Source organism: Mixophyes fleayi, chromosome 7 (assembly GCF_038048845.1).
Source record: "Mixophyes fleayi isolate aMixFle1 chromosome 7, aMixFle1.hap1, whole genome shotgun sequence".
Lineage (NCBI taxonomy): Eukaryota > Metazoa > Chordata > Amphibia > Anura > Limnodynastidae > Mixophyes > Mixophyes fleayi.
The window spans coordinates 22149775-22173203 of NC_134408.1; the positions used below are offsets into that span (position 1 = coordinate 22149775).

General features: G+C 43.8%; 1 protein-coding gene across 5 annotated transcripts in view; it reads right to left on the bottom strand.

The window, feature by feature from the left end:
• Positions 1-23429, bottom strand: part of TRAF7 (TNF receptor associated factor 7) — a 36675-nt gene that overhangs the window by 6860 nt on the left and 6386 nt on the right. Inside the window, exons 1-14 of one of the 5 annotated variants that reach the window (XM_075179318.1) lie at positions 22428-22530; positions 13694-13741; positions 12432-12489; positions 12205-12296; positions 10459-10575; positions 9449-9541; positions 6324-6357; positions 4736-4919; positions 3571-3705; positions 2073-2290; positions 1023-1096; positions 896-944; positions 679-806; positions 490-572 (exon numbers count right to left, since the gene is read on the bottom strand). In XM_075179318.1, the coding sequence (XP_075035419.1) occupies positions 490-572; positions 679-806; positions 896-944; positions 1023-1096; positions 2073-2290; positions 3571-3705; positions 4736-4919; positions 6324-6357; positions 9449-9541; positions 10459-10575; positions 12205-12296; positions 12432-12483 (1259 nt within the window). In that variant the 5' untranslated portion in view covers positions 12484-12489; positions 13694-13741; positions 22428-22530. The other 4 variants (XM_075179315.1, XM_075179316.1, XM_075179317.1 and 1 more) reach the window with 4 other exon arrangements.

Genomic DNA, 23429 nt, shown 5'->3' on the forward strand with positions numbered 1-23429 from the left:
GCTTCTAACCTATCTACTTGTGAGGTTGAGATTCCAAGTGATGCATGGATTCAGTTTGACAAGATACTAGTGTAGGCGCGCACATTCCCCTCTCGCTACGAAAGAATTTACCAGTAGCCCCGCAAGAACCGTCAGCTTTTGTGTATTTATTTTGGGAACAAAAAAGTTAACTCTTAGTGGTTCTGTGACATTGATATGTTTAAGAGAGATCTCTGCTGCTTGCACCATGACCGAAGGATCATTGATTCCTATAGTCTCAGTGCCTCCCCCGTCAACTATATAGTGTCTAGTAGTTTAAATAAGATATCATATATACTTGTGGACCTAATTTATACCATTGGTCAGTACATAGTGATGGTTAACAACAATTTGGGAATTATGGATTTAACCAACTCATCAGCTGAGTTTATGTAGAGGCACCAGGAACAATCAGGCTTATAGTACATATGAAAGAAAGCGCAAAGGTCAGGGAATGTTTTAAAGCCTCACCCTTGAATACACAGGGCCAGTACGATGCCGTCGTGCCCCTCCAGTGTCTTTTGGCACTTATACGTTGTGCAGGTGTCCCATACCTAGAAGAAAAAGCCAGTGTAAGTGGGGAGAGGAAAGGGGGGAGGGGGGAATCAAGACAACTGAAATGGTAAATGCTGGAAAGCTCTGAGGAGAGAGGCGTCTAACCTTTATGGTTTTGTCAGAAGAGCCGCTAAACAGCAGATCTCCTATGGAATAGACACACAGACACCACACGGGGCCCTGGTGGCCCACGAAGGTACCCTTGCACTTGAATATCTGCTGGGGGTCGTAGGCTGTGGAATAGAAGAAAGAAATAAACAATCCGTGAAGGCTGAAGATCAACAACTACTAAAATATTTACATTTTAAGTTCTGACACTTACAGCCCAGTATTCCCATGTTTAGTCGAGCGTTGATATGGGAGAGCTCATCCTGGAAAAGAGAGATAAGACAGTGAGAGATGAAAGTGCGGGGGGAGCAGAGGGGGAGCCACAAGCTACAATGACTCACATTCAGCATTGACGCATCCCTGCGGAACTCCATCAAGTCCTCGCTCAGCTTGCTCTGGTTTTCATCCAGGACGTCTAGAAAAAAGAATTCGGGAGAGACGGGGGAAATTAAAAAGTCTGCATAGCGAGAGATCCAGGATAAAATGGACAGGACGTGATCTGGTTACTAAAAGCAACAGTGCTAAATGGCCTCAGAGGATGTGTGGATTTGAAAGCAACTAGGCTCAGAGGGTGAGATTACTAGGGCAGAAAATGCATTGTTGTTCCAAAACTGACAAGTCTGACTATAAGTCACAGATCTCAGACCTCTTCTCAGTCCACAGACATTAATACAACGTACTGCACCAAAATCCAAAGCACCGAAAACTATCGATTGATGCAGAGCTTAGTGGGAACTGAAACAAAGGCTAGAGACACCTACGGCGCTTGTCAGATCCTTCTCTCCATTCTTATGTCATCAATGACCAAACACAGCTGACATTACTCGGGAAGTATCCTACAGAGGAATGCCTAACAAACATTAAAAAAAAAAAAACAATTTGTGTATATATAAGACGGGAAACACAGTCAATGTTTCCCATGATTTCTAGATTTAGGGTTTCAGGGAGGCAGGTTTATCTTCATGATTCTATACATAGGTTAAATGAGAGACCATTTGGCTCCTCCAAAGAACTGCTCAGTCTTAGGGTAGTTGAGATATGAAGTGTGTCAGAATATGACAATGAAAACGGTAAATGCTGACCACGCAAAAGTTTTTGGCTTGCCATAAATCCCACCGGCAGAAGACTTCTATCTGTGCGTCTGTCCGTGGGTTTATCCCTGGACAGCGAAGAACAGATATAGCTGTCCAGTTTGGCGTCTCACATCTATTGACTGCTACAGACCATTACATTATCTATCTCTACCATATGTCCACATTTAGCGGTCAGTAAAGCAACAACCATGCCAGTGACTGGAATGAGGCTTGTACGAAAGAGAAACGTTGGTTTTCTGCGTGTAAGGACACATGCACGTTTTCCTGCGCTTTGTAGACCATAAAGCCTTCTCCTACCAAACTTCAGCTCCAGGTTCTTCTCCAGCTGGTCAATCTTCTCAGAGAGCTTCCCCAACATGGAGCGGAGGAAAGCGATCTCCTGGTCCTTCTGCGTCATGGCCACCTGCATTTCATGGAAGCGGTCATCCGTCTGCTGGAGGAACTCCTTCAGACCCTCGAACTTGCACGTCTCTAGATGCGTTTCATACGTGTCCTGGTTCCCTATGAATGTGCACCTGGGTGTCACAGGGGAGAAGGGATGTTATGACCGTGATCACCATCTCTAAGTACAAAGTGCTGAGCAGGCTCGGCAAGATATATAGGCATCATGTAACAGCAAGCCTAAGCAATATTTTCATCATTTTAATCTCTATGGACAACTAAAGAACAGGTGATATTCATCAGTCCGTTCTTAAATTAGCTTCGGAATCTTGTGAACCTTCAGCTTTTCCATCACACGTTTCCTGTTTCTTGGTCACACTCATCATTCTATAAACCAGAAGTCACAGTACTTTGTTCTAAAGAGCATATTTCAGCTTAAGGCAGTGTAAATTCCATTCCCCATTCCAAGCTATGATGTTCATCCAGGCAGATGCTTGTGCAATTTGCTGATGTATTGTCTAGAACAAGATTGTATATACACAGGAAAAACCATCACTTCAAATTCCTGCCTACTATCACTTTGGACCCCAGCCTTAATTAAATTACAAGTTTTAATATTATTTTATGACCAAACTAAACAAAGATCCTATCTCCCATCTCCCGCTCCAATTGGTGTACCAAATTTAAACTTTAGTGATGCAGGAAACGGAGATTTTTAATTATTTAAGCTGCAGTTGTCTGTGAATCTTTCTAAGAAGCCTTTGGTGGCTCTTGATTATTTAGACATTAAATAATGCTAAAGGGGCAGATCTAGTGTGACAATTATTTAAAGAATATTTGTGTTTGTAACTGAAATGATAACAAGCTATGTTGTAAATGTGACGGGTAAAGCCTGCCTCAGACCAATCATGACTCACGTGGTTACATCGCTCATCCGGATCACTCAGGCAGATATCTGCTGACCAGATTTATAAACGCGCCCTGCAGTCACCCGTTCAATATCCAAGGTCTATCTCTCAGGTATCATTCAGGTATAATGTCCACCCAGACGTGGACATTAATATATGTCCAAGTCTGGGCATTATGGATATAAATCATGTTTATTCTGAACGCTGCATGACTAGCCTGAAGTCTTAGGTAACCACTTTGTAAAGACTGCAGATTTGCGGGATCACACACAGAGACTTTTTCAGTGAAATCACAGAAAGCATAACTGACATGCTGTGCTTTATCATTTCACCCTTCTGCTCCACCTAAGATCCCCTTTTCAGATGGAGAAAATAATTCAACATTCATTTTTAACAAAGCCGCAGTTGAAAGTGAGTGCAAGAATGGGCGGGCGATTTTAATGTCATGCAGCATACAAGAGACTAGCTCTGCCACATAGGAGTAAACGGATTGCTGGGCTACCTACCCATATTTTGAATGAGGGCACTTTATGTGTTCACACTCCTTGAGGTGGGCTTCCAGGTTCATCTTCAGTAGCGGGGGACAGTTGGGATTATTAGGACAACGTACCGGCCGATAATCACAGCTGCCTTCATGGTCCCTGTGACAAGATGGAGGGGAGGAAAAGATGAGAAGGACGGAAGACTAGAGTCATGCAAGTGAATCGGTTTCAGACACTCCAAAACTACGCATAGAGACACTCCCAAAAGAGTGAGCACCATTTATATCATTAGTTGGTTTATCTGATCTATCAACATAAACTCATAATACTAATTTAGCGATTATAGTAAAATGCGTTTGTTTTTTTCAGCATGCGTTCTGATTGAACTTGATATTGAACATATGTATGTGTGTATTCTGCAGTTTGTTCGGTCTGTTAACACTTGACAAACACAGGGCAGGGCGTACTTATCCCAGATTTAAATGGAAACATATCTTGAGATTCACTTGGATTTGAATACATGTGTGCTTACGCTCAAGTTCCGTGCTCGTTTTCAAAAAGCAACTTGCGTTCGAAGATGAATCAGTCTCACTGTGCACAGATCCACCAAGTGTCAACAATCGTTAATGCCAGACGGAACATGGACGCAGCTAGTTCTAGTTTCTGTCCGTCCAGCGTCTACACTAATGTGAGTAGAGTGCAAAGGCCTACATGCTGTGATCCTTATGTCTGAGTGTGTTCATTCATGGTGCGATCCCCACTGTAGAACAATTTGAAATGAAGCGATGTGAATGTTTGGTAAAGCTTACTTACTCATGAACAGACAGCTGGACTGGGCTAGCACAATAAGAATTTATTATGCACAATACAAACTTATCTTATACTACCAACAGGTCATGTTTTCAGTATTTCTGTCTGTGGAAACAGGTGGGATGATTACTGAACCAGCCAAATAGATTAACTCACCTGGGCATGATTAAAGAAATCCTGAACACATGAACTGTTGGTAGCCCCTGAGGGATGAACTTGGACACCTTTGCTCTATAGGATTAGACCCATTCTATCTGTGTGTGCAATGAGCGCTGGCTCCTTACATAGAACGTTAGGAGCACACCAGACTGGCATCATCAGGTGGTTTGATAGTTACCAAGTGTTGATGAATCAGCCTGCTCACACTTGTGATACTCACTTTCTGGCACTTAGTTTAATGGTGAAGGGGCAGCCATGTGGATCCACTTCATAGGTTGTCGGCTTTCCATTGGCGCAGGGGCGGCATCCGTATTTACAATGAATGAAAAGTTCTCCTATCTGTTCTGCAACAGCGATGTTGTTCACCACCACTGTCAGTTTGGCATTATCCACTGGGCACTTTTCTGGCACAAGAAAATAAGACAAAATAAAAATAAAACAAAACAGAGGACTTCCAGTGAAATGAAACATAACATCAAGTAGATAAAAAGTTCATAAGAATTATTATATGTAAAAACACAACTATAACAAATACATAAAACTACATTTTCTAAAGGGCAAAGGTTGAAAAACAATAAGAATGAAAACAGACGGTAGTAAGAAGCAGCTAAAGTCAACCGTGGTCAATTATCAGAACAATCTGCTTTTTGCAGTGAGTGAGGTCACCATAATTGCAGGAAAACCTGTTCCAGACATATCTTCATAGTCAGGAAAGCTACGGGGTTGGTTCAACTGCACCAGGTAAATCACCCCCTAAATCTGTCAGTATAATTAATAAAAAAAAATTATATATATATATATATATATATATATACATACACACACACACATACACACTGAGAGGTGCACCCATACACATAAGAGCATACAATTACGTACAAAAGAAGGACAGACGTGTTAACTTGGGCACTCCGAGATGTTATTTTAATATATAATAACACATTTCTTTCCTTCTTTTGAAGGTAACAACAGACCAAGTACGACAGAATCACCATGGCAATTACTACTTTAATTCAGAGTATCTATTGTCTGTATTGACACTATGCACCACACATAAAATAGTGTAAAGTATTGTTCTCTAATATTCTAACATGAAAGTTAAAACAAATTGTCCAAAAGGCAGAACAACATTAAATGTATCTGCCTAGTCTTCCTGTCTCTGATATGTGCCCACACCTCCCAAAATGTCATATGGCCAGGCAATATAGCTCCCATGTGTCCCGATTTTCCCAGGACAGTCCCCTCCTTTTCCCATCTAACTCACAATGCTTCGTTTCCCATAATTCAGACTCCCAATCAGTATAGACTGGAATTGGTTCTGTAACAATTTCACCTCATTTGAAGCCTAAAGCTTGGGTGGGTTGTATGGACTTAGCAGACTTTGGGTCACACAAGTACGCAAGATTTTCCTTTCAAAGTGGCGCAAGTCCTACTAAAGACTGACCCTCAATAGTTATTATTATGTATTCACATAATGAAAACACCTTCTTATACATATCTAGAAGAACACAAAGATAAAAGCACTATAAAACACATAAACTGAGGCAATTGGAGCTAATCAAATACCAACACCAGCGATTCCAGTGATTGTTCTATACAGAGCTGTGTATCAGACCACAGAAAACCCCCCCAAAAAAGACCTAATGTGGCATGAAAGAGGGACGGAAGGGGGGGGGGAATCTCTCTAATGGAAATACAAGCAATTAATATGTAGCCAACCCATTTGGATTTTCTCACACACCCAGAGCGCCAGAACCTCTGTAGAGTCCAATGAATTAAATAAAAGTAGAATATAAAGTGCCACCTACCAGACGTCAAGGCACAGCGCCTGCAAAACGTGTGCTGCGGAGAAGAGAGGAGAGTCAGCAACGGTGTCCAATGTAAATATACTCCATAAACATATTGTACTGTACGGCTGGTCACTAAGCTTCTGTGTATTACCTAGACTGTGTTACCAGTGGTTACTATTACAGTCCACTCTTGTGCATATCATTTTTTGGGGGGAGGGAGGGGAAGAATAATCCATTTAGTTTTAGAAGCCTATTTATTTTCTATTAAACCAGAAACACATCCTTAGCACACTGTAGTGTTCCTGCAGGTAGGGGACCCACTGTATATTCATGGGGGCTGCCATATTGTTTCCTTTATCACATGCAACACCAACAGCACCATCCAGAGTCTGCATTAAGGCACCTTCTACTTATCCTTAATATAGTTCTCCTACATCTGAATGATGCATCCATCAGCTGAAGTTCTACACAGTACAGGTTCCATTGTCCCATCATAGCCTACATTTACATGTATACTACATACGTGTACACCGTGATCAGAGTGGACTGGTATACGGTGGCAAGCCATACTGCCACTTATCCTACCGCTTTCACTATAAACCTATCAAATCCTTCACTTACATTCCCATACCACCACTGCGCATACACAAGTGTGTGAAACCTCTAGTTGTCTTTCACCTTTACTAAACCAGAAGGAACTGAATGACTACAGAAACTATTCGAGAGGAGTACGTCTGGAAGGGTTTCTAAATATATACACCACATAGCTCGGTTGTCACCTCACAGGAGGGGTCTAATAGGACAACCAGACTTGTCCACAGTGCAAAGTACGGAGGACTAACCTCTTCCACTGGTTTGGAGACTCGATCTTAGCCAACTACCTACCCTTAACCCGGGCGTGGACAATACTGGGCATTTTACCAACTAAAATCTTGAAAGGCAGCAAAAAAAAATGCTAATGTGGAAAAGCTTTAGCCCTGTCCATCCACACTCTATGAAGGAACAGACCAACTGATATATTTTATAACCCAAGTGGGATGTTATATTTTCTTTTGCTATTATGTATGATATAGGATGCATTCTTCTCTTAGCTTTAAGCTAATCTGAGTACCAGGTGAGCCAACGTATGTATACAATCTTCTCCACAATACTTGTGATTAAGGGACCTTGTCCTACTGTGATTAGTTACAACTCTGCACCCCTGGTTCTTATAAAGCACTGTTATGTATAATATGCATGTTGTACTGCATTCAGTCCAGTAAACCTGACATTTTCATGGTTCAATAAAAAAATAGAAGAAAGAAAAATAGCAGTGTTCTGTCAAACCCGTTTCTCAAAATGTATCTGTCAAAATTATAAATATTTCGCTTTGGGTTCCTCTTTTCTGTTCTCTCTTCTGTGAACACTGAGCCAAGGCTTTGTTGTGAAATCCCAGTGTCTGACGCAATGTCTGTAATCTTTATAGTCGACACATTAAGTCTGTTAGGATTGTAATTCCCGGTTCTGACTGGTCTGAATCCAGTGTGACAGAGAGCTGCACTTTCACTCTGGTCTCTGGCCAGAAGCCTTGAGATAACGCAGGCTCCCTGCCCCTTCCTGGAGAGCACAGCTGCTGGCTGCCGGCTCTTAAGCAACACTGGGCAAGATCCTGAATGCTTCCTGCTGCAGGACTTTCCATGGCTCGGCCAGCACTGGCTGTGGGTTTCCGGGGGAGGGTGACTGACCTCACTCTCGTGTACGGTGACAATCTACTCCTTCCTCTCCGAGAGGAGTCGCACTTCAGGTGTCAAAACACTTAACGCTTTGTGGAAGGAGATTGTGCGGCAATCCTGGCTTCTGTTCTTGTGTGTAGAGATACACGGATAAATTTTCAGCCAAAGCAAATTATTGTTGGGCGAATTTATAGATAACATCTACTTTTTGTGCTTGGTTTTCAGTATTAATTATTTTTTTGATGGTTTAAAAGGGCCCAGAGGGTCAAATTGGCCCAGCACTACTCTCTAATTTTCAAGGGCTGGGTCGGGGTGTGAGTGGAGAATTTAACCAAAGATCTCAACATGGGCCAAGGTCACCAGCACAATTTACACCTATTCTGTAATGTTCTAAAAATACATACAAGTATGTACGGTCTTTACTACACTGTTTAATAGCTCTGAGAGTTATTTGTTGTCTAGTCTGCAGGCAGAGACTTACCTCCATACTCATTTGTCTAATGACCCATAGGAAAATACCGATCTAGCAGTTAAACTTAATCATAATTCCTATTTCCACTAGGGGGTAAATATATCAAGCTGAGAGTTTGAAAAGTGGAGATGTTGCCTATAGCAACCAATCAGATTCTAGCTGCCATTTTGTAGAATGTACTAAATAAATGATAGCTAGAATCTGATTGGCTTTTCAAACCCGCTGGAAAACTCTCAGATTGATACATTTACCCCTAGATGTGAAAAGGGGGCGATGGTTCGCGAAGAGCCAATCAGCCATGTAAAGCAGATGTAAACAGTGAAGGTGGCAATACCCAGCCAAAAGGCTCGGCAGGGTGCCAAACATCATCAGCTCTCACTGCACTGATGCTTCCAGAGGCCAAGTCATCTAAAAAAATGCGTTAGTCATTATAAAACTGGTTCACTACAGAGAAGTAGTACTGTACCAACCAATCAGACACCTGGAGGCTCCTGTAATTGGGGAGTGTGGATGAAGCACTGATTGGATAGGTGTCACAGTCAAACCTGACTCCAGACATGAGACCCATAACATCTAGGAACCCAGTTATATTCCTTGTTATACTGTGATTTGTGGTCAGGACATTTTCCTGAGACAGAATCAGAGGACTGTACAGGATTATAGGCGACATATTGGTTTCTGTTACATCTCCTTTTTATTTGGCCACTCTCATAATACATTCACAGACGTTCCCTGGAGAATAACTCTGTTCTTTGCTTGTGCCAACCCTTTGGCTGCCATTGTGTTACCTCTGTGCTACACGCCATCTATGGGCTGAAGTTGGTGGGGGTGCTCCTAAAGACACCCAGGTGATCTCTCCTTGGGTGATGCCGAAGTATTTTAGGGGTGCTGTTTTGAGGTATGATTTCACTAAATTCTGTCACGTGTGCAGAGAGAGCATGTATGTGACCGCTACTTACCCCACATGTGGTGATAACGGGGTCTTTAAATACACTACAGCACAGCTGACAGCACAGCTTCACCGAGGGCTGCTCTGCAAACACTAGAGGGTCCTGCAGGAAGACAGAAGATACACGTGAACAACATGATGACATCAGCAGTACATTGCCCCTGCTGACCTAGAACGGATGACAGTTCCTGCGGTCACACGCTAATGACACACACATTCACCATGTTACTCTCAGTGCTTCATGGGAACGCTGACCCACGGTGAGTAATAATCACCTCATCAACACATCCTAAACTCCATTCACATGCAACATTTATATGTAAAATTGTTCCAATTGTAATATTCATCAGCAACAATATGTTCCACAAGGCTGCTGCAATCATCTTGTTTGCCTGAACGGAGACAGCTTGTAAAACTACACACTGACTATATAACACTCGTACTCATGTTTTAGTGTTTCATATACAAATAACATTGTGAAATGTGATATAACGTGTATGTGAACAATTACTTTCCCTTAAATAGACACCAATGATAAAATGCAAGGCTTTTTAAAGACTTTGCACAAATCTATAACTAACAAGCCGACATTCCCTGAGAGGAGTCAAGATAAATGGCATTGTATGTATATTTCCTGAGTAGTGTCTTAGTTCCCAGTAATGTCTTTCAGCGTGTCTACCAACAGGAAGCTAGATGGGCATCAGGAAAAGAGCCTTGGTATGGTCAAAGATTAATCTCAATTATCTTCCAATCTGACAAGCTCCAGAATGTTTTACGCATATAATTGATATTGTCTGTTTAGGGATTCATTAAGGCACATCAATGTGCATGATATTGCTAGCGTGCTATAGTGTCTGGCCCATGGACTCAGAGAATGAATGGAATAAATGGAATGTTTGCTACGCGAGAGTTCTCGGACAGATCCAACCAAACATCCCAGAGCTGAAACGAACATGAAGTACAAGTCGGCACCTGACTACTTACACAGCTCTTGTGACACGGTTAAGATTTTCCCCTTACCGGCTCTTCTTCTTCTTCATGGAGTGAGAAGGTGGAGCGCAGAGGCATGCTGGACTCTGAATGCAGGGAGCGTACGGATATGGCAGAGTCTGAGCGCCGGGAGCTGGTAATTTGAGGCTAGAAAAGAAGAAATCCAAAGAGGCCGAAATGAAACCACCTGTGCCAAATCCGTGCAGACAAGCGAGAACTGATTGAGGTCAATGTCCATGAACCATGGTGGTAACTGGAAAGGACTGTGTCCTATAGAACTCCATTATACATCAGTGTCTCTCAGTCCATCCTCAGCCTGCTCTACGAGGATCACCTTCCTTACATCTTGGTCACTATAATGTGGATTGTGCCTCTAAGTGCAGTTATTCCTCCAGTTCCCGACCTGAACTCAAGGTGGTGGCTGCATTTGCCAAGATATCTGCTGTCCTCACACTGCCACAAAGACACCCAGCGCAGCTGAAGCTTACAGCACCCTGTAGAGTGTGGTTCGGTGGCCGCTTCACTCCCCAGTCTAAGCCCTGGCAGCTCTGTGAGAGTGTATATGCAGACACTTCCTCCTATTGAATTCAGTTAGCTCGGCTGCTTCCTGCTGGAGATGTGAGGAGGCTAGGGAGGGGGGGATATATTGAGAGTTGGAGGGGGGGGGGGGGGGTTTGAAAGGGGAACATATATTGGCAATGATATTCCCACTGGGATGGTGCCAGCATTTTTTAACCCATTTGTGGTCAACCTGCTTTACCCTCAGACACTGCTGTCAGTTTATGCAGTGTACGGGAGGCCTCATTATTAAAGCTTTCTGTGATTGGACATTTGCAGATAGTTCGGTTCATCCTTTTTTATAACTTCTCTCAGTTTTTCCCTTCTCTGACAGTCACACCAGCTAAGCAGTTCTCCTATAAAAATTCTGCAGACAGTAACAATGGGCAACAATGACTACTGCAATGGATTGTGGGAGTGCTTCTAGCAGAATGATAGATATGACTTCTATATAGCCATAGACTCCAGGTGACACCAAGTATGGTCAGGACTATTACTTTCTTACAATGACTGGTATCTGCAGCTATAATTAGAAGAGGACAATTTTGGGATCAGGAAGGAATTTGTTTGTCACACTGACATTTGTTCTACCTTTTTTTCTGGATCAACACAATTAGAATTGAAATAAGGGTAAACTTGATGGACCTGTGTCTGTTTACTATCTATGTAATATTTTAATGGAGGCACTATTGAATTGATTATGTTATATATAGTCAAGGCCATGCCCTCCGTATTTGAGTGTTATAGCAGCTACATCTAAATTCCCCCATCAGCATCACTTGCTGTGGGACAAATGGATAGAGAGGTTGGCTCGAGAGGTCGGCTCATTCGGGACCAAATGACATCTACTGTACACCCCCAAACTCATTCCCTAGTATAAAAATGTCACTGAATGACTATCTCCGCAGACTTTGCAGCACAATATGGAATGTTAACGTGGAGCAACATTCTACTGGTTGTTATGTAGAAACAGAAATACACTAGAACGCTTTACTAATAAAATGACCTGGGTAGGAATCTGGGGTGATGCTTTATAAACCTGAAAAATACATTAACAATGGAACAATGTAGTTCCTGCTGTCAGTGTATTCCCACCTCCAACTCTTAACCTATGACACATGCAATGTCACCAGAACTTTATTGCAATCCATATAGAAAGGAGTTGTCCAACAGACCTAAATTACCTGACGGTGACTCGGGTCCGAAGTTCTTACTCACCATAATGTCATCATCATCACGGGTTGTAAATGTTAAAGTGCTGGATGTGGAGGGGGTCCTGCGATGCTGTTTAAATGTGTTTGTACCATCAGCTGTGAGACAGACAGGGTTACTTTCATAATGACAGCCAGTGCTCACAATATAATATATATATATATATATATATATATATATATATATATATATATATATATATAAAATCTTGACTCTGTTATTCTCTGCATTACCTTTAGTAATAGTGGTCACAGCGGAGAATGCCGGCCCAAATGTGGTTTCCATTCTGGTCTGTGGAAAAGAGGAAAGGCATAAGTCATTTATCTGTAACCTGAGAATCACAGAGAGGGAAGAAGAAGAGAGCGAAGGAAGAAGAGAGAAAGAAGAGAGTGGGATTGGGAGAGATGGAAAGAGAGAGAGAGAGACAGAGAATATGGGAGAAATGAGAGTGCAAACAATGGCCCTCATTTAAAACTACAAAAAGTCCTTGGCACAGTCTACCATCCGCTTTGTAGTGCGTTTAGATGTTATGGAGCAGGATGGCAGCGTTTGCTGTAACACAGGACTACGCACTGGCAGATGGAATGAGCTTGGCACAGTGTTTCTTGGATAGTATGGAGTAGGCACACTGGGGCAACTAGTTTTGCAGAGCAGCACAAAAACAAGACTATTGAAATGAGATAAAGGTTGGGGGGCACATATGTAGGAACATTCCTAACTGTACGGAGGTCACTACCACCATTTCCACTCCACAAAATAAAAAAACAATATTTTTGCACCTGGAACTGGTCTTTAGGTCTCATGCTATACTTTAAACAGTGTACATTTTGCACCTTCTACTGGTTCTTCTGTGGGAAAAGCGCGTTCCTACACGCTTTGCCCAATGTTAAAAAAAAAACAAAAAAAAACAACTTCAAGCACATAGGGGTGTCACATGCAATAAAGTCAGTCCTGATCTCCACTTGTGACGTTACACATTGCACAGTGTACCCTTATATTTTCCTGCTCACACCTAGGTGTACTGCTAGTATCAGGGGAGTAGGTGGGAACCTCGATATGTGCCGGGCAGAATATATCAGGCATCAGTCGCAATTGAGGACCAACAAGGACTGCAGAAATGGTTAAGCACCTGCAGGTCACATGACACATGGCCAGTACCACAATGGGCTGGGCCAGATGGTGATACTCGGTCCTGTGAGACAAGACAGGAAAGGTAGGTGAAGCGTAGGGGGGGGTGAGAGAATTTTTTTCTACACATTCTTTTTAAACCATTCCACTTGTGAAAATGCCTTGTTCTGTGTATCTTCTAAACTATTTCCTATTTGGCGATTGTTGTCCTTTAATAAACCATTATATGACAGTATACCAAGAGTGGAAGTTGCACCATACAAAAAGGAAGTAATATTGGGGGGAGGAAAAGCTGGTACCCCGTTGGTGTTTTCTGGTGGTATGTTCGTGGCACCTGCTGAAAAATGATTGAATCGTGGATTCTTACTCGAGGTCATAATCTAGACCAACATCTGTGGGCTGCATGGAGGGTCCTCTGCAAAGATAGAAGAGAAAACGGTGACCATTAGCATTCTCCAGCCCAGGGAGAGGTTTAGAAGACTGCGGTCTAGAGCCCTGTAAGCTAGGTGAACATTACCCAACCCAGTATAGGATATTGTATTCCTGATGGACCGATGAGTGATTGAGGATAGTCTTGTGATTTGAGCCGTTTTACTCTAGTGTTGGCCCTATGAACAATATGTTTGTGGATTTACAGAAACTAAACAAAGCTTGGTCCTCACATGATGCTGGGTTTGTGTTATCCAGAAGAAGGGGGGTGGGGGGGGGGGGGTCGGTCGGTCACACACACAGAAGAAGGGGGTCAGTCGGTCACACACACACACACACAGAAGAAGGGGGGGGGGGTCAGTCGGTCACACACACACACAGAAGAAGGGAGTCGGTCACACACACACACAGACACAGAAGAAGGGGGTCAGTCGGTCACACACACACACACACACAGAAGAAGGGGGTCAGTCGGTCACACACACACACACAGAAGAAGGGGGTCAGTCGGTCACACACACACACAGAAGAAGGGGGTCAGTCGGTCACACACACACACACACACAGAAGAAGGGGGTCAGTCGGTCACACACACACACACACACAGAAGAAGGGGGTCAGTCGGTCACACACACACACACACACAGAAGAAGGGGGTCAGTCGGTCACACACACACACAGAAGAAGGGGGTCAGTCGGTCACACACACACACACAGAAGAAGGGGGTCAGTCGGTCACACACACACACACAGAAGAAGGGGGTCAGTCGGTCACACACACACACACAGAAGAAGGGGGTCAGTCGGTCACACACACACACACACAGAAGAAGGGGGTCAGTCGGTCACACACACACTCACACACACACAGAAGAAGGGGGTCAGTCGGTCACACACACACAGAAGAAGGGGGTCAGTCGGTCACACACACACAGAAGAAGGGGGTCAGTCGGTCACACACACACACAGAAGAAGGGGGTCAGTCGGTCACACACACACACAGAAGAAGGGGGTCAGTCGGTCACACACACACACAGAAGAAGGGGGTCAGTCGGTCACACACACACACAGAAGAAGGGGGTCAGTCGGTCACACACACACACAGAAGAAGGGGGTCAGTCGGTCACACACACACACACACAGAAGAAGGGGGTCAGTCGGTCACACACACACACACACAGAAGAAGGGGGTCAGTCGGTCACACACACACACACACAGAAGAAGGGGGTCAGTCGGTCACACACACACAGAAGAAGGGGGTCAGTCGGTCACACACACACACACACACACAGAAGAAGGGGGTCAGTCGGTCACACACACACACACACACAGAAGAAGGGGGTCAGTCGGTCACACACACACACACACAGAAGAAGGGGGTCAGTCGGTCACACACACACACACACACAGAAGAAGGGAGTCGGTCACACACACACACAGAAGAAGGGGGTCAGTCGGTCACACACACACACAGAAGAAGGGGGTCAGTCGGTCACACACACACACACAGAAGAAGGGGGTCAGTCGGTCACACACACACACAGAAGAAGGGGGTCAGTCGGTCACACACACACACACACACACACAGAAGAAGGGGGTCAGTCGGTCACACACACACACACACACACACAGAAGAAGGGGGTCAGTCGGTCACACACACACACACACACACAGAAGAAGGGGGTCAGTCGGTCACACACACACACACACACACAGAAGAAGGGGGTCAGTCGGTCACACACACACACACACACACACAGAAGAAGGGGGTCAGTCGGTCACACACACACACACACACACAGAAGAAGGGGGTCAGTCGGTCACACACACACACACACACACACACACAGAAGAAGGGGGTCAGTCGGTCACACACACACACACACACACACAGAAGAAGGGGGTCAGTCGGTCACACACACACACACACACACAGAAGAAGGGGGTCAGTCGGTCACACACACACAGAAGAAGGGGGTCAGTCGGTCACACACACAGAAGAAGGGGGTCAGTCGGTCACACACACACACAGAAGAAGGGGGTCAGTCGGTCACACACACACAGAAGAAGGGGGTCAGTCGGTCACACACACACACACACACACAGAAGAAGGGGGTCAGTCGGTCACACACACACAGAAGAAGGGGGTCAGTCGGTCACACACACACACACACACACAGAAGAAGGGGGTCAGTCGGTCACACACACACACACACACACACACACACAGAAGAAGGGGGTCAGTCGGTCACACACACACACACAGAAGAAGGGGGTCAGTCGGTCACACACACACACACAGAAGAAGGGGGTCAGTCGGTCACACACACACACACACACAGAAGAAGGGGGTCAGTCGGTCACACACACACACACACACACACACACACACACACACACACAGAAGAAGGGGGTCAGTCGGTCACACACACACACACACAGAAGAAGGGGGTCAGTCGGTCACACACACACACACAGAAGAAGGGGGTCAGTCGGTCACACACACACACACACACAGAAGAAGGGAGTCGGTCACACACACAGAAGAAGGGGGTCAGTCGGTCACACACACACACACACAGAAGAAGGGGGTCAGTCGGTCACACACACACAGAAGAAGGGGGTCAGTCGGTCACACACACACACACACACAGAAGAAGGGGGTCAGTCGGTCACACACACACACACACACAGAAGAAGGGGGTCAGTCGGTCACACACACACACAAAGAATCATTTTAATCCTGATTAAGTTAAAATACAAGGCCTTCTTTGCGTTTACAATATTGTACATCAAACTGTTGTCTCCCTCCTGCTCCAGAAATTAGATTTTCCCTCCTAGAGGCATGAACAGGGATGATGTGTGTCTCTGTACTATAGTGGACTGGAAGCGAGATAAGAGAAGTGGAGAGCATCTAACACTTGCCCTGAAGAGCTTGCAATCTCTCGAATAGCGGCTTATGAGAGACTGGTGCAGAGGACAGAGCAGAAGAAAAGGATTTAGCTGGAGAAATCACTAGCGGGTTTTATTACAGTGTAAATACTCCTGCAGTCCTACACAATCCCACAGCTTGTTTCTATTAAACAGTCTTGGAAAGAGCCGACATGGAAACAGCAGTAACAAACAAAAGCAGTTTCCATGACACAAGCGGAGACCATATGCTTGGATTTCCCAAGAAGCAGAACACATGGCTATCTGACGTTCAGTAGAACACACAGAGAGCAGCTTTACCAAACCCTGATTGTTTTCTAAAACTCCAAGACATTTGTATTGTTTCAGCCAGGGGTGGCTCAACAGCCAGCCCAAAATACCTCTAGCCCCCACTCCAAAATATGGATTGGTATTGTGCCCAAATTCCCCTCCCATTTTATAGGACTTTGGTGGAGGTGATCCAAGGGAATGACCCCCACCAATGTCAAAGCACATACTATTTAACGTGGAGAACTGTTGTAAGACTTATGTCAAGCCTATTGTGAAAAGAAACACATTGACATTGTTACTTATTTTTAACCATTATTACAGAAAAGTTACGGTAAGGTCCTGCTATGCTGCCAATTTTTGGCAATATGGTTGGTGGCAGGGCCATAACTCACACCTCTTCTCCTCCCCACACAACACAACTCCCCCCACGGTGACAGCCATGTTTATAATCATAGGTCACTCTGTGAGCTGCAAGTTCCTAGAACTCTGGTTTGTTGTGTAAATGTTGTTTCATGCACAGATCACACTTTGTTGAGGCTGAAATGATTATTTGGGCTTTACCGAGTGCCAGTTTCGACATCAGATAGTCCAACTAACCTGCCCCTTAGAATGTTTTGTATATTAAATCCTTCTACATTAGCAGACAAGCAAGTGAATAACAAATGGGCTCTTTATGTTCTAGTTTTGGGAAAAGTTAACAAAAGGGAATTACAAATAGCTAGTTATCTAAGGTGTCAATTGCACGTGGTTTACAAGTGCTTAAATGCATGTAAACGGGCATGTCAACATAACTGCTACTTGCTGCAAACGAGCAAAACCAAGCCTATTAAAGCACTAAAAACCAGTGACATCCCAGAGGCATGAGCTGAAAAGCTGCTATGCTTGGTGCAGTAGATACAACTGTAATCAGAGCAGTTCTGTGTTGTGTCCAAGGGAAAATGGAAGAAGAAGTGAAGTGCTCTGCCATCCAGTCAGCGTTAGTGATTTATATGCATTAGAAATAAATAACAATTATTGAGCAGTGTATTCAGAGTTCTCCAAGGTGTTGGGTCCTGGAGAAATGTCCATTACTAGTGGAGGCAGGGTTAGGTATAGTAGAAAGTGCAGTGATCCTGTACATGGGGAACTCTGCGGTTATTCCAGTTTGGGAGAGGTGGTTAAATTACTTTAAAAAACAAAAAAACACTTATGGTTCTATATACATTCAAAACAAATCTAACATAAATAATGTTTGTTTCTTTTATTCTGAAAGGGAAATAGGTATGGGAATGCTAATAATCAAGGGGAAATACACTTGCTATGTCTGCATGTTACTGTGTAAGGCTTTAAAAAGGGGATCTTAGGTTAAAGCAGCTATAAGGAGAATTGTTATTTACCAATTGTCCTTAGTTTGTTTTTTCAGGCTGCTATTAACAATTTAGAATCCTGCACAGTGTCATTTACAACCATAGCAACCACAGTCACATTATGTAGTGAGCAAGAGGCTTTAGAACGCCCCTGTGAGCTCTGTGCAGTGGCGGATCCAGGGGGGGGGGGGGGGGGGAAATCGGGGCAATCGCTGCCGACGGCTGCCCATTATGTGCAGGTCCGTTCTGCAGTGACAGTGTGCTGCCCGGCTGCTCTGATTGTGTTTTAAACACAATCAGATCATTCGGGCAGCACACTGTCACTGCAGAACGGACCTGCACATAGTGTGCAGCCGCCGGCAGCCTCAGAAGGCAGAAAAAGGGCGGGGCCTAAATCCCCCCCCCCCCCCCCCCCCCCCCGGTACACCAATTATCTAGATCCTCCCCTGGCTCTGTGTAATGTAAAACCCTCTCCCTTCTTCTCCCCCCTCTGCATGATGAGAGTGTGAGCAGCCATAATGTGTCCTCTAGAGATATTTTTGAAAAAACAAAAAAAGAGAGAAAAGATATGACAAGGATTTGCAGGACAGCTAAAAACCAAACAAATCAGATGCATGCTTGAAATGTACTTGTCTTGCTATGTAAAGAAGAAAAGACAAGACATATTCTGTGTAGAATTGCTGCTTTAACAGCAATACCATTTTTAATGAATCCTGGTCAAGCGTAGGGGGTCACCAATGTACAGCTGCAGCAGGAATTTGTACTATGTCACCTTGCAACAAGAATTTACAAAAAGGAACATATTTGAATACAGTTTAGAGAATAAGTAACCAATGGTCTTCCAAAAGATAATAAATTCATGATAGCTGAAAAAGGAGGTTAACCCCATCAGCTTTCCTTCATTTAATGTTAACACCGCTCTGACCCCCAGCCCCACCTAGAACATCATCTGTGACAGAAGATTATCACACATAAAAGTGAGAATAAAAACAAGTTGGTTGTATGAACAGTATGACATTACTACTCTGTGCTGTTGAGGACACTGCTCCTTCCACAATACAACTCTCAGTCTGTGGCTTCCTGCTGCCTTCGTTCCCCTCCTCATATCATGTCGCTGCCCCTGTCACAGTCTCCCATAAAACCAGCACACGCAACTCCTGAAATACTGTGAACATTCTGATGATCTGATTGGCTACAGGCTGGTTCTGGGGACATAACAGAAGAGCAGGAGATGATGTAGGAGAACAAAAGAGCTTCCATGCCCTTAGCCAAACACTTAAAAAAACATCAATGAAAATTTGGAGGATGCTGGAGGAACGGATATGTGACCGTGGATATGTTTTGATCAAGTCACCGAATCACAAAATATTGGAACTATCAAGTGCAAGATTGTAATGTAATGAGGTCTGTTAATAACCATGTATATGACCTATTATCTGGAATTGTAAGGGGCTGCTCTGCCATGTGAACCACCACAAGCTTAAATATCCATCTCAGGTTGCAGTCTTAAAGGACAAATAAGAGGTATTAAGATGTAATGATTTTAAGAAATACCATACTATATACTTTTAACACTTGCCTCAATTCTAGTGGCTTTGAGAGAGCAACTGTTTTCTGACCGGAAGCAGCCATGATTCTTCCATTCACGCATAAAAAAAAAAAAAAAAGCAAAGTTGTTTCCATAACAACAGAGATGCTCGCCATGGCTAACCTTGTATGCAGTCACTGGATTGCAGGGTTATCACAAGATACAAGGCTTGCAGGTGAACAGCAGCAGGTAGGATAGCCATGTTGGTGAGGCATAATGCACACTGGCTGTATGGGCGCACTGCAATCATTCTAGATGCATGCTGCATCCTTGTATAGTAAAAAAAAAAATATGCAGGAATGGAACAGATATGTTAGAAATCAAGTGACCAATGTGTCAAGACTAAGGGGTAAATGTATCATAGTGCGGGTTGTACAAGTCGCGAGATGACAGCTTAAATTTAAAGCGGCGCTGCCTTGTAAAGGGAAGTTTCCCTTTACAAGGCAGCGCTGCTTTAAACTTGTACAACCCGCACTAGGATACATTTACCCCCAAGGGTGTGTGTAAACAGACTAAAGCAATGCCGCACACAGAGATTTCTGGACAATGTGCTCATTAATGTCCACATTGCACAGATAGTAGTCACAAAAAGCTAATTCTTCTAAAACCTAGCCCCCCTCCTTCACCTACTTAATAAGTTACAGGTAAGTGTAGCAACCTCAGCTATCGCCCCAAAAAATTTCTGGTTGTCCCGCAGTTCTGGACATCTGGTATGATGAGGCGGAGTCTGGAGGTGACCATGTACCTCAGATGCCAAACCGGATACACTGCAAGATCTGCATGTGTGGCCCTAGGGTCGCCATTTGCCCATTACAGGCCTACATCAACCAGCAAGAAATCTGAAATCAGTTTAGACTGTGACAGGTACTTACAAAGTAACCAGGGGGATTTATCAGAAGAATTCATTTAGTTTAAATATACTGAAGGTTACAAAACTGGTGGAGACTTTAGGATAAGAACTCAGCAGCACACACCACAGATTAGACCATGTAGATCCAAAGCAAAAGCTGGCGAGTTCAGTGTATTATTGCAAAACCACACAGAATTACTGGTCACCAGAAGAGGAAGTTCAGATCCTAAACAAAGTCTAGAAGTGCACTGAGAATAGGGAAACAACTAAACAAGGCAGACATCATAATATATATCTCACCAGGGTCTCTACATCCTACCGTCAGCCTTCCTACTTATTTTACTTTTACAGCAACCTACACTGAATTCATTTATATTAATGTTCTCTTAATTACTGAATGTATCGCATAGGAAATTAAGTGGTAAGTATGGGAGCAGCTGTTTACCAGTGTAGTAAGAGGTATACCAAATTATACCCAAATACTTTGGGTGACGGGAAAGTTGCATAATAAAGATGCTGATGCAGAGATGGCTCAAACCTACAGGGGTACAGTGCGCTTGTGAAAAAGGACGGAATTGTGAGTATATGCAAAGCTGCAGCTACCCTGAGGTTGGCAAGATTACCATATGCGCCCGATTTAAAAGAACAACTGTGGATTAAACACGCACAAAAGGATATTAGATGGCCGAGCAATAAGAAAGCGCTAATTAGAGTCAGGAGAGCATTCGCGAACAGTGAATCACAACCAGTTGGCTGGTGTTACCAACCATCATCATCAGCGAGTATATGCACCCCACTAATAATACGGCTTTCCCTGAGCAAATTACCGGTCTGCAGTACAGTAAGGTACTTGGCCTCTGTTAGAAACCCCCCATCCCGTCTATCCAGGTCAGGCTGGCATAAGTGTCAGAACCATGCAAATCTGCATGGGCGCATATGCATGCACCCACTGTTTTGGGCATATGCAGTGTAAAGTCACTCAAGACACGCTGCGCCAACCTAAGTAGTACTCATTCTGCATCAGCCGCAAAGTGTTCTCCCGAGACAGGTGAGTGGCAGTTCCCTGTCCCTGTACTCAGTCTGTAGAACACTGTGCTTCTCTAAGTGTAACAATACAGCCTTCACAAATGCACATCTGACTTCAGGAAATCTAGTGCAAAATGACAAAGGAGCACAAATTGTTCTCTTATACCATGTTATTAAACAAGCCATATTACCGCTGCAGCTTTGCAGATGATTAGCATGAGGAACAGTTTACTAAATAAGACTTTTCAGTACTAGAAGATATAGAACATTCAGCAAACTTACAATATGAAAAAAAAACCTTTTTGCTGATGTGAAGTCCTGTATTCCTGCAATGGTGTATTATACAGAACATTATCCAGTGAATGAAATATACAGAGTTACTGAATCACCAGGAAACTAACTCATGCCACATATAGTTTATATCACCTAGCTGATATTACGACACAATCCCTTGATTGTCTCACGGGTAGAAACCAGCCCTATTCATTCAGCCTTTGCTGTAATACAGGTTGTGCAATCTCATCACTGAGCTGTAATATACAGTTCAGGACCCTCCAGCTTCAACTTCTACTAAAGATTGCCGAAGATACTTACATCCCTCTATGTTTTATCAAAATCCAATATATGCTTTACCTTTTCTAGCAGTCAATGCATCCATACCTTTTACTGCAGCCACCGCAGGAAGCTTCTCTCTCAGTACTGTGGATTGCACAATGGCCCCAAGTCTGTGTGTGTGCTGACCGTGCTGAGAGAGGGTGATGTAAACACATAGGCATGTTCAGCAGTGGGCGACAAGTTAGTAAAAGTGGAAAATCCCTAATTCTGTCCAATCAGCAGCCTGGGAGCTGCTCCACTGGACTAAACACAGAAACTTTTGGAGAGCATGGATCTGGCACCAAGCAAACTCACTGCACTTCTCTGGTCAATAGACCCAGTGTGAGTCCCCCGTGACACAAAATCATTTGCCTTCCTCCAAAAATCTTTCCAGAAAATAAAAAAATACTTCGTTTTAGGAGAAAATCTCCTTTTTTATATTATATAGTAGTTACTGAACTGCATACATAAATCATCAGATTTACATTCTACCCATATTTTTGTACCAGTAACAGTAAACTGACATTTTAGCAGCTTCAATGTATGCTTCATTTTTTATTGTTACACGTCAAGTAAATAATAAGTAGTGAAAATGAATACAACTAAACCATTAGTGCAGCACGGTGGCTCAGTGGTTAGCACTTCTGCCTCACAGCACTGGGGTTATGAGTTCGATTCCCGACCACGGCCATATCTGTGTGGAGTTTGTATGTTCTCCCTGTGATTGCGTGGGTTTCCTCTGGGTGCTCCGGTTTCCTCCCACACTCCAAAAACATACTGGTAGGTTAATTGGCTGCTATCAAAATCGACCCTAGTCTCTCAATGTCTGTCTGTCTCCCTCTATGTCTGTGTGTGTGTCTATATTAGGGAATTTAGACTGTAAGCTCCAATGGGGCAGGGACTGATGTGAATGTGTTCTCTGTACAGCGCTGCGGAATTAGTGGCGCTATATAAATAAATGATGATGATGATGATGATGAATTCCCGACCATGGCCTTATCTGTGTGGAGTTTGTATATTCTCCCTGTGTTTGCGTGGGTTTCCTCCGGGTGCTCCGGTTTCCTCCCA